The sequence below is a fragment of the Haematobia irritans genome, chromosome 4 (genome assembly GCF_050003625.1).
Source record: "Haematobia irritans isolate KBUSLIRL chromosome 4, ASM5000362v1, whole genome shotgun sequence".
Taxonomy (NCBI): domain Eukaryota; kingdom Metazoa; phylum Arthropoda; class Insecta; order Diptera; family Muscidae; genus Haematobia; species Haematobia irritans.
The window spans coordinates 188,741,546-188,754,152 of record NC_134400.1 but is presented as its reverse complement, the minus strand read 5'-3'; the positions used below and the strand labels follow the sequence as shown (position 1 = coordinate 188,754,152).

General features: G+C 30.9%; 3 protein-coding genes across 4 annotated transcripts in view; 2 read left to right on the top strand and 1 right to left on the bottom strand.

The window, feature by feature from the left end:
* The window catches only part of Mtch (Mitochondrial carrier homolog 1), a 1,895-nt gene extending 769 nt beyond the window's left edge, over window positions 1-1,126 (bottom strand). The window contains exons 1-4 of the mRNA XM_075305396.1: window positions 753-1,126; window positions 503-671; window positions 124-442; window positions 1-75 (exon numbers count right to left, since the gene is read on the bottom strand). The exon at window positions 1-75 is cut by the window's left edge and continues 104 nt beyond it. Of these exons, the coding sequence (XP_075161511.1) occupies window positions 1-75; window positions 124-442; window positions 503-671; window positions 753-969 (780 nt within the window). The 5' untranslated portion in view covers window positions 970-1,126. The remainder of the gene's footprint in view (window positions 76-123; window positions 443-502; window positions 672-752) is intronic.
* Window positions 1,127-5,716: 4,590 nt separating this feature from the next.
* Window positions 5,717-6,915, top strand: LOC142235005 (tRNA pseudouridine synthase-like 1). Of its 2 annotated transcripts, none has more exons than XM_075306225.1 (4): window positions 5,717-5,838; window positions 5,898-6,022; window positions 6,091-6,397; window positions 6,459-6,915. In XM_075306225.1, the coding sequence occupies exons 1-4, from the start codon at window positions 5,792-5,794 to the stop codon at window positions 6,913-6,915; spliced, it is 936 nt and encodes a 311-aa protein (XP_075162340.1). In that variant the 5' UTR covers window positions 5,717-5,791. The 2 variants fall into 2 exon arrangements, with proteins under 2 accessions (XP_075162340.1, XP_075162339.1); XM_075306224.1 differs by having other exon boundaries at window positions 5,898-6,026; window positions 6,086-6,397.
* A 40-nt stretch (window positions 6,916-6,955) lies between these two features.
* Mkp (MAP kinase-specific phosphatase) lies at window positions 6,956-7,628 on the top strand. The gene has a single exon (XM_075306227.1). It carries the CDS (start codon window positions 6,956-6,958, stop codon window positions 7,544-7,546), a length of 591 nt encoding a protein of 196 aa, XP_075162342.1. The 3' UTR covers window positions 7,547-7,628.
* Window positions 7,629-12,607: the final 4,979 nt, after the last annotated feature.

The following is a 12,607-nucleotide window of genomic DNA, read 5'->3' as shown; positions in this document are numbered from 1 at the left end:
CATTAATCGGGATCCCGATACCGTCATACATGTGGAGACCACATTTAAAGGATACAGAACACTTGAAAAAGCAAACTAAACAAACAATTTATATAAACTGATATGTTAATGTATCCTCTTCACCTGTGTAAAACCGGCAGTGTACATGCGACCCAATTTATCTTTGATCACATATTTGCTTAGCAAAAACACTGTGGAGCTGGTCAATACCAGGCAAGCGACATCACACAATATTTTTGGTATAAGACCTGAAAAGAATCCTGAAATTCCTTCATGTCTATAAATTTCAGCTATTGATCCCAATATCGATTTGTATAAGGATTCACGACCAATGAATTGGGCCATCATTCGCACCGAGATAACATGGAAAGGATGTGAAACTATAATCCCAGATACACTAAGAACAACATCCCGTTTTAAATTATGTTTAAATTGAAAATACCTGGAAAAAATAGAAATATAACAAATCCTTAAAATCCTTGATTTCTTTAAGGCCACTTACAATTCTTCATCACTTAAGGGTTTATCGTCTTTGTCCTCCTCAATAGCTTTCAGACCCAAACGGTCTGCTACTTTTTCACTAAACACCATGCTAAAAATGGAACCCACTAATTTTGGGGCCAAACCTCGATAACAACCATAGAATCCATCAATTTTTCGGATATGACCAGCTGAAAAGTTTTCAAAAAAAACCGCAAATTAATCATAAATCTTTTTTTAATTCAATCTAAGACTCCATCACCGTCACATACCATATTGGAATATATTGGGCAGTATCATTATTGGTTTTCCCAATACCGATCGTCCTGGTACTGCTGATATTGGCTCATATCCCAACTGTATTAGAACCTTGGAATATTCCAAGGGATGAAGTGCAGCACTTACTCCCAATCGCATACCAAAACGTATCCATTCAGCAACTTCTTTGCTCTGTTGTGGGTCTTCATCGACAATGTATGTTGAAGGCATTGTATTGCTAATTTCTTTTCAATGGCGAATTTATGCAAAATATCTCAAAATAGAGAATATATTTTGTAATTTTTTTGCACGATTACTTCTAAGTTAAGGTTATTATGGAACAACACCGGCCGATATTTTTTGCGATAACAAAATCTTCAACTGTCAAAAATTAAAGAATGCAATGCCGGGTGACAAAATAATAACGGCGTTTAATATTATCCAGGTAAAAAACTGTCAGTGACGGCACTTGGGTGACATAAAACATGAAGTTTGATATTTCGAAAACTAGATATTTTTCAGCAAAATTTGGTGCGATAAAACAAAAATTGGTCCAAAAAATTATTAATTTTTAAATTTGGTCGGACCAAATGAAATTGGTCGATTTTGGTCCATTGTCGTCAAATCGGTAATTTAAAAAAAAAATTCTATAGAAAACAAAAACTTTTGACAACATTTTCTATAGAAATAAAATTTTGACAAAATTTTCCATAGAAATAAAATTTTAACAAAATATTCTAAAGAACTAAAATGTTGACAAAGTTTTGTATAGAAATAAAATTTTGACAAAATTTTCTATAGGAATAAAATTTTGACAAAATTTTCTATAGAAATAGAATTTTGGAAAAATTTTCTATAGAACTAGGATTTTGAAAAAATTTTTCTATAGAAATAAAATTTTGACAAAATTTTCTATAGAAATAGAATTTTGGGAAAAATTTTCAATAGAACTAGGATTTTGAAAAAATTTTCTATAGAATTAAAATTTTGACAAAATTTTCTATAGAAATAAAATTTTGACAAAATTTTCTATAGAAATAAAATTTAAACAAAATTTTCTATAGGAATACCATTTTAACTACATTTTCTATAGAACAACAAAATCACAACATTTTCTATAGAACAACAAAATCACAACATTTTCTATAGAAAAAAAATCACAAAATTTTCTATAGAAACAAAATTTTAACAAAATGTTCCATAACAAAAATCTACAAAATTTTCTATAAAAATAAAATTTTGACAAAATTTATTATAGAAATAAAATTTTGACAAAATTTTCTATAGAAATAAAATTTTATCAAAATTTTCTATAAAAATAAAATTTTAACAACATTTTTTATAGAAATATAATTTTTTTTATAGAAATAAAATTTTCACATAATTTTCTATAGAAATAAAATTTTGACAAAATTATCTATAGAAACAAAATTTTCTACAAAACTAAAATTTTCTATAGAAATAAAATGTTAACAACATTTGCTATAGAAATAAAATTTTAACATAATTTTCTATAGAAATAAAATTTTAACAACATTTTCTATAGAAATATAATTTTGCAAATATTTTCTATAGAAATAAAATTTTGACAATATTTTCTATAGAAGTATAATTTTGACAATATTTTCTATAGAAATAAAATTTTGACAATATTTTCTATTGAAATAAAATTTTGACAAAATTTTCTATTGAAATAAAATTATAGCTACATTTTCTATAGACAAAAATCACAAAATTTTCTATAGAAATAAAATTTTGACAAAATTTACTATTGAAATAAAATTTTGACAAAATTTTTCTAGAAATAAAATTTTGTCAAAATTTTCTATAGAAGTAAAATTTTAACAACATTTTCTATAGAAATAGAATTTTGACAAAATTTTCTATAGAAATAAAATTTTGACAAAATTTTGTATAGAAATAACATTTGAACAAAATTTTATTTCTATAGAAAAAAACATTCACAAAATTTTCTATAGAATTACAATTTTAACTACATTTTCTATAGAAAAAAATCACAAAATTTTCTATAGAAATAAAATTTTGACAAAATTTACTATTGAAATAAAATTTTGGCAAAATTTTTATAGAAATAAAATGTTGTCAAAATTTTCTAAAGAAGTAAAATTTTAACAACATTTTCTATAGAAATAGAATTTTGACAAAATTTTCTACAGAAATAAAATTTTGACAAAATTTTGTATAGAAATAAACTTTTGACAAAATTTTATTTCTATAGCAAAAAAACATTCACAAAATTTTCTATACAAATAAAATTTTAACAGAATTTTTTATAAAAAAATCTACAAAATTTTCGATAGAAATAAAATTTGACAAAATTTTCTATAGAAATAAAATTTTGACAAAATTATCTAGAGAAACAAAATTTTCTACAAAAATAAAATTTTCTATAGAAATAAAATTTTAACAACATTTTCTATAGAAGTATAATTTTGACAATATTTTCTATAGAAATAAAATTTTGACAATATTTTCTATTGAAATAAAATTTTGACAAAATTTTCTATTGAAATAAAATTATAACTACATTTTCTATAGACAAAAATCACAAAATTTTCTATAGAAATAAAATTTTGACAAAATTTTTCTAGAAATAAAATTTTGTCAAAATTTTCTATAGAAGTAAAATTTTAACAACATTTTCTATAGAAATAGAATTTTGACAAAATTTTGTATAGAAATAAACTTTTGACAAAATTTTATTTCTATAGCAAAAAAACATTCACAAAATTTTCTATACAAATAAAATTTTAACAGAATTTTCTATAAAAAAATCTACAAAATTTTCGATAGAAATAAAATTTGACAAAATTTTCTATAGAAATAAAATTTTGACAAAATTATCTAGAGAAACAAAATTTTCTACAAAAATAAAATTTTCTATAGAAATAAAATTTTAACAACATTTTCTATAGAAGTATAATTTTGACAATATTTTCTATAGAAATAAAATTTTGACAATATTTTCTATTGAAATAAAATTTTGACAAAATTTTCTATTGAAATAAAATTATAACTACATTTTCTATAGACAAAAATCACAAAATTTTCTATAGAAATAAAATTTTGACAAAATTTTTCTAGAAATAAAATTTTGTCAAAATTTTCTATAGAAGTAAAATTTTAACAACATTTTCTATAGAAATAGAATTTTGACAAAATTTTCTATAGAAATAAAATTTTGACAAAATTTTGTATAGAAATAACATTTTAACAAAATTTTATTTCTATAGAAAAAAACATTTACAAAATTTTCTATACAAATAAAATTTTAAAAAAATTTCTATAAAAAAATCTACAAAATTTTCTATAGAAATAAAATTTGACAAAATTTTCTATAGAAATAAAATTTTGACAAAATTATCTATAGAAACAAAATTTTCTACAAAAATAAAATTTTGACAAAATTTTCTATAGAAAAAAAATCACAAAATTTTCTATAGAAATAAAATTTTAACAAAATTTTCTATAGAACTACAATTATTTAAACTACATTTTCTATAGAAAAAAATCACAAAATTTTCTATAGGAAAAATATTCTATAGAAATAAAATTTTGACAAGATTTACTATTGAAATAAAATTTTGACAAAATTTTCTATAGAAATAAAATTTTGACAAAATTTATTATAGAAATAAAATTTTGACAAAATTTTCTATAAAAGAAAATTCACAAAATTTATTATAGAAATAAAATGTTGACAAAATTTTTATAGAAATAAAATTTTGTCAAAATTTTCTATAGAAATTAAATTTTAACAAAATTTTCTATAGAAAAAAAGCACAAAATGTTCTATAGAAAAAAATTCACAAAATTTTCTACAGAAATAAAATTTTTACAAAATTTACTATCGAAATAATATTTTGACAAAATTTACTATCGAAATAAAATTTTGACAAAACGTTCTATAGAAATAAAATTTTGACGAGATTTTCTGTAGAAATAAAATTACTTTATTAAAAGGGTTCAATATAAAGCACATAAATTAACTCCATTGATATGCAGTTTCTTGTTCCTCTAGATTTCGGTAAGATTTTACAGGAATATGTCTGTTTTCATTTAAAAATTTGACTATTTCAGGAAAGGTAATCGCGAAAATAAAGTGATTCTGAACTCGAAAACCGAACATGGTACGCACCTTTAAGGCCGGTACTATGTTCATTCTTGCCAAAAATTTTTATGGAAACCATTATTTCGTTGGTGGTTGTTTCTTGTTTTTACAAAATAACATTTTATTTTTCCTTGGGCAATTGATCTGCTATTCCTTTGATCCTTTGTATAGTTTCGGAACAAAAATATGGTCCGTGTTTGATTTATAAACCCGCACAAATAGTTTTTAATAAATAAATTATTTCTTAATTCACATTGCAAATGGCGCCGTGCTATAAACATCAGTTTTTCAACACGGAAAAACAAAGTATCACAAATGGAAAAAATTTCGCAATTTTTTCGCATTTTTTGGTTTTGTATGGAGTTTCAACGCGAAAACCGAACAGAGTACCGGTCTTTAAGTGGTATTAATTTAATTTGGAAAAATGGTCCGCTGGTACGAATTTTGGTCCATTTGTGGAAAAATGTTGGTCCAAAATAAAAATTCATTTTGGCAACGCTGATCTATATATTTCCAGGGAGAAAAAAACACAAGAGAACGAAACTGTGGAGCGAAATTATTTTGGCAGAAAATTTGAAAATATAACTGCCGATGCCTTTATAAAGAATTTATCAAAATAGCGCTTCGACCGCAACGTCGGTAATACTAAAGCTGTACGTATTGTGCGACATCTATGCGGTTTATATTTGTTTTCTTCGCAGAAGAGAACTTTCCGTCTTCTTCATTTTCATTCTCTCTGATATTTCTTCCTCTTGTTTGGAAAACATTTCGTTTTATAATACCTACACTACCTGACGAATGGTACCGTCATAGTGTATGAACGTGACATAAAGTGTAAACGAATGACAGCTGTTTGCATAGCAGCTGTTAACATAACCTTAAATATAAATGTAAACATTTCAGTGAGCCGCATACATAATAATGCATCGATATCTCTTGGAGTTTTCATATATTGGAACAGGATTTAGGTGAGTATGTTAGCAAATAGGTTGATAATTATTAAATAAACCCTTCCTTATTTTACCAGGGGTATACAAAAGACGATAATTAAGAACGATCCCAGCTTTGTGGATCTGAAATCTATACAAGGCTGCCTGGATTTGGCATTGCAAGTTTTTCGTCCGGTCAACGAAGTAAATTCCGTTCTATCAAGTAGGTAAGTTATCTTGGAAATTCCCGCTTAGGGTGACTTATATCAGAGTATGGTTTTTCTAGAACAGATGCTGGTGTCCATGCTTTACACACCACATTGCATGTTGATTTGCAACGTCAGGATGGCCGGCCTTACTGTGTGGAAACTGTGACTGGAGTTTTGAATCGTACATTATATAAACAAGGTTTGGCGATTCGAGTTTTGAAAACACGAATAGTACCAGATAATTTTCATTGTCGTTACAATGCTTTGGGAAGAACATATTTGTATCGTATTGCTGTAGCGAAAAAGGGAATAACTGGAAGTGATTTGAAGAATAAACATTTTGAAGCTTATTTGCCAGTGGAGGAAATTGATCGGTGTCATTTTTTACAGTAAGTTGATATGAAGTATTTTTGGGGAGAATTTACTAGATATATACTCTTTCCATTATAGCCTTGCACCATTCGATGTGGATCGCATGAGAGAAGCATCGCGTATGTTCTTGGGTCGCCACGATTTTAGAACTTTTCGAAATCAGGATCGTCAAAAGGGAGCTTCACGTGATCATCCTATGTTTACTGTCCGAAGAATTGATGAAATTAATATAAGACCTGGAAAGTCTGCCTGTACAGGTCCCAATACCAAAACATCTGAAGATTTCTATAACTATTGGGATATTGAAGTAAAAGGAAAATCATTTCTTTATAAGCAAGTAAGGCGTATAGTGGGATCCCTTATAGCATTGGCCACCGATCGCATAGATGAGAAATGCATTTATGAAATGTTAACTATACCCTCAAAATATAACTGGGATCATAGAGTACAAATAGCTCCTGCTTACGGATTGTATTTGTGTCGAGTGCATTACAACGAAGACGATTTTAAAATTGACCACAAATCGGAGAAATAACATCTAGCATTAGAAAGGCATTATCTTCGAAGAAGCTAATATGAGTTTACTTGAAGCTTTAAAAGCCAAGAGAGCAAACTTAAAGAATTGTGAGACCATTGTCACCAACACGTCCGGAGAGCGTTTTGTGGAAAATGCATCAACTCAAGAATTGAAAAAACTCGACACAGCTCACACCTATGGTTTTGTGGTTGATACGAAACCTGACTTTAAGCCAGCTTGCATTTTAAATGATTTTCTATATTTAGGCTCACAAGATTCGGTAACTGTGGATAATATAAGTCAATATAAGCTAACCCATATTTTAAGTATAGGTATACCATGTCCTCTGGTGGACGTAGCGGAAAATATTAAAACATTATTTTTAACTTGTTTGGATTTGCCTGAAAGTTCCTTGACCGATGGAATTCTCCATGAAGCCTTTGATTTTATCGAGAGTGCTTGTTCCACGAATGGCCGTATTCTAGTCCATTGTAATGCAGGTGTTTCTAGATCTGCTAGTGTAGTTATAGCCTACCTAATGAAATATCACAATATGGATTTTGAAACTGCCTACAGTCATGTCAAATCGTTGAGAGAATGTATACAACCCAATGATGGATTTATGAAACAATTACGTAGTCTTAAGTAGGTATATCTCTTTTTATTGTAAGATGTATTAATCCAAAATAAAATTGGTATTGTTTTCAATATCGCGGTTTTCCAAACTTAAATCTAATACAAATTTTCTTTCTTTCTGTATCCATGTCGTAAGGCCATGGTTGTCAATTCTACAAAAACATTAAATCTGGCCTTACATAATAAACTAAGATATAAAATCGAAAAATAAAATAAATTGTTTTTTAAACAGGAAAAAGATATATTAAAGAAGTAACTATAATTAAAGCAATTAACAAAAAAATATTAATATTAAAATAAAATAAACAAATATATACAGTAGTAAGTTCGGCCGGGCCGAATCTTAAATACCCACCACCATGAATCAAATATAATAGTTTCCTATGAAATTTTCAGGGGGGTTTGATGACAGATATTTTCCCAAGCAGATCAGTTCAACCAGTACGCTTCCCACAGATAAATGTAAAGATTTTACCTATGAAGACTATATCAGATTCTGAATTCATAAGAACCATATTTTGTTTGAGTTTTAGAGGAATCATAAACATTTCTTGTAAGTGTGCAAGAAAATGATGAAATAACGCCTTGATTTGAAATCTAAAATCTGTAAAATTTAATCCCAATTATTTAAATGATTATGAGAAGTAAAATCTGGAAATTTCGCCTTATATACCCTCAATAAATGAAATCGGTCTATATGGAGGCCTTACCAAATGGACCGATAAAACTAAATCATATACACTTTGTTATGGCTCCAAAATGCCTGTATATTTACAATTTCAGGAAAATCGGATAAAAACTACAATTTCTAGAAACTCTAGGAGTAAAATAGGGAGTTCGGTGTAATGTGGGCTATATCAAAACGTGGACCGATACACACAGTATTCAGCACATCTAATTGTAGTTCTGGAATCTAGACCCCAAATCGGTGGGCCGGTTTATAAGGGGGCTATATCAAAAACTGTACCGATACACAATATATTCGGAACACTTTTTATGGTCCTGGCAAATTCAGGGAAATTGGATAAAAACTACGGATTCTAGAAGCCCAAGAAGTAAAATCGGGAGATCGGTCTATATGGGGGCTATATCGAAACATGGTCTGATAATCACCATTTTCGGCACATCTCTTTATTTTCATACAATACCTCTAGATTTCCAATTTCAGGCCAATTTGGGTAAAAACTGCGTAATCTACAAGCCCAAGAAGTAAAATCGGGAGATCGGTCTATATGGGGGCTATATGAAAACATGGACCGATACTCACCATTTTCGGCACACCTCTTTATGGTCCTAGAATACCTGTAGATTTCCGATTTGAAAAAAATTACGGATTCTAGATAACCAAGAAGTAAAATCGGGGACCGGTCTATATGGTGGCTATATCAAAACATGGACCGGTACGCACCATTTTGGCACAAGTCTTTAGGGTCCTAGACTACCTCTAGATTTCAAATTTCACGGAAATTGGATTAAAAACATATGCACTAACTTATAATACCCTATTCCACAGTGTGGCGCAGGGTATAACTATGGATTCTAGAAGCCTAAGAAGTAAAATCGAGAGATCGGTCTATATGGGGCTATATCAAAACATGGACCGATACACACCATTTTCGGCACACCTATTTACGGTCCAAGAATACCTTTAGATTTCCAATTTCAGGCAAATTAGATAAAAACAAGTAAGGAAAGTCTAAAGTCGGGCGGGGCCGACTATATTATACCCTGCACCACTTTGTAGATCTAAATTTTCGATACCATATCATATCCGTCAACTGTGTTGGGTGCTATATATAAAGGTTTGTCCCAAATACATACATTTAAATATCTCTCGATTTGGACAGAATTTGATAGACTTTTACAAAATCTATAGACTCAAAATTTAGGGTGGAACACAATTTTAGTAAAAAACAAGTAAAGTCTAAAGTCGGGCGGGCCGACTATATTATACCCTTCACCCTTATGAAGCCCAACATTTGTGTTATCATCTCAACTACTTCACATTTGCTGGAAGCTATATAAAGGAAACAATTTTTTTACTTCTACAAAATCTCTAGAATTAAAATTTAAATCGGCTAACGCTATCTAGTTAATTGGAGGAAACTTCTACTGAAAACGGGTCTAAAATGTGTAACAGTCTACCATATTTCCCCAACTCTGGTGTACGTATATATGGGAGCTATATCTAAATCTGAATCGATTTTGACCATATTTGGCACAGTATCGTTAAAAGTACCGCTTGTGCAAAATTTGAAGTAAGTCAGGGCAAAACTCTGGCTTTTGAGACCATATAAGTCCAAATCGGACGAAAGATATATATGGGAGCTATATCTAAATTTGATCCGATTTCAATCAAATTTACCAAGCATTGGTAGAATGTCAATTCCACCCTCTGTGCAAAATTTCATGAAGATCGGTAGTAAACTTAGGCCTCTGTGGTCATATGAGTCTAAATCGGACGAAAGATATATATGGGAGCTATATCTAAATCTGAACCGATTTGGCTGATATTTTTCAAGATTTTGGAGATCCATAAAATATTTGGATGTACGATATTTCAAGAAAATCGGTTGATAAACACGCTAACTATGACCAAATCGGGGATAAATATATATGGCAGCTATATTTAAATCTGAACCGATTTTTTCCAAAACCAATAGCGATTGTCTCTGTTTGTACAAAATTTCAAGCAAATCGGTATAAAACTCTGACTGCTGGGTCCATATTAGTGCATATCGGGCGAAAGATATATATGGGAGCTATATCTAAATCTGAACCGATTTCTTCCAAAATCAATAGGGTTCTATTCTGAGCCAAAACACATACTTGTGCCAAATTTGAAGTCGATTGGACTAAAACTGCGACCTAGACTTTGATTACAAAAATGTGTTCACGGACAGGCGGGCATGGCTATATCGACTCAGGAGCCCACCCTGAGCATTTTTGCCAAAGACACCATGTGTCTATCTCGTCTCCTTCTGGGTGTTGCAAACATATGCACTAACTTATAATACCCTGTTCCACAGTGTGGCGCAGGGTATAACTACGGATTCTAGAAGCTCAAGAAGTAAAATCGGGAGATCGGTCTATATCAAAACATGGTCCGATAATCACCATTTTCCGCACACCAATTTGTGGTCTTAAAATACCTCTAGAGTTTCAATTTCAGGCAAATCGGATAGAAAATACACTTTATAGAAGCCCAAGGAGCTAAAGCGGGAATTCGGTCCATATGGGGGCTATACCAAAACATGGACCGATAGGCACCACTTTCGGTACACTTTTTGATGGTCCTAAAATACCTCTAGATTTCAAATTTCAAGCAAATTGGATAAAAACTACGGTTTTTATAAGCCCAAGACCCCAAATCGGGAGGTCGGTTTATATAGGGACTATATCAAAACTTGGACCGATATAGCCCATCTTCGAACTTAACCTGCCTGCAAACAAAAGACGAATCTGTGCCAAATTTCAGGACAATAGCGCCAATATTGAAGACTGTAGCGTGATTACAACAACGGAAAGACGGACATGCTTATATCGTCTTAGAATTTCTCCCTGATATATAGTGACAGTCCGTTATTATACCCACTACCATAGAATGGTGATGGTTACAGCTTTATATACTTGATGTAGACTCACAATTTTTATACCCTCCACCATAGGATGGGGGGTATATTAACTTTGTCATTCCGTTTGTAACACATCGAAATATTGCTCTAAGACCCCATAAAGTATATATATTCTGGGTCGTGGTGAAATTCACGCTAACTTCCGAACGAAACAAGCTATCGACTTGAAACTTGGCACAAGTAATTGTTATTGATGTAGGTCGGATGGTATTGCAAATGGGCCAGATCGGTCCACTTTTACGTATAGCCCCCATATAAACGCACCCCCAAATTTGGCTTGCGAGGCCTCTAAGAGAAGCAAATTTCATCCGATCCGGCTGAAATTTGGTACATGGTGTTAGTATATGATCTCTAACAACCATGCAAAAATTGGTCCACATCGGTCCATAATTATATATAGCCCCCATATAAACCGATCCCCCGATTTGGCTTGCAAGGCCTCTAAGAGAAGCAAATTCCATCCGATCCGGCTGAAATTTGGTACATGGTGTTAGTATATGATCTCTAACAACCATGCAAAAATTGGTCCACATCGGTCCATAATTATATATAGCCCCCATATAAACCGATCACCAGATTTGACCTCCGGAGCCTCTTGGAAGACCAAAATTCATCTGATTCAGTTGAAATTTGGTACGTGGTGTTAATATATGGCCTCAAACTCCCATGCAAAAATTTGTCGAAATCGGTCCATTATTATATATAGGCCCCATATAAACCGATCCCCAGATTTGACCTCCAGAGCCCCTTGGAAGAGCAAAATTCTTCCCATTCGGTTGGAATTTGGTACGTGATGTTAGTATATGGTATCCACCAACCATGCAGGAATTGGTTCCTATCAGTCCATAATTATATATAGCTCCCATATAAACCGATCCCCAGATTTGACCTCCGGTGCCTTTTGAAGAAGCAAAATTCATCCGATCTGGTTGAAATTTGGTACGTGGTGGTATTTTATATGTTATTTAACAACCATGCCAAAAGTGGTCCTATCAGTCCATAATCATATATAGCCCCATATGAACCGATCCCGAGATTTGGTTTTGGAGCCTCTTGGAGGAGCAAATTTCATCCGAGTGAGTTGAAATTTGGTACATTGTGCTAGTATAGGGTCGTTAACAACCATACCTAACTAGGTCCATATCGGTCTGTAGTTATATATATATATCCCTCGGTCTATAGTTATATATATAGTTATATATCGATTTCCAATCACACAAAAAGTGGTCCATATCAAGTTCATAATTGTATATAGCCCCCATATAAGTGACCCCTATATTTCAATTCTGGCTCTCTACGTACCGTGCAAAAAGTCCATATCGATTCGTAATTATTTGTAGACTTAACTATATATATCATTTTTGTCTAATATATACCACGTATTGACTAACTCACAGTTTAGAAAACGATGTTAAGAAGCTTTAAGATACCACAACCCA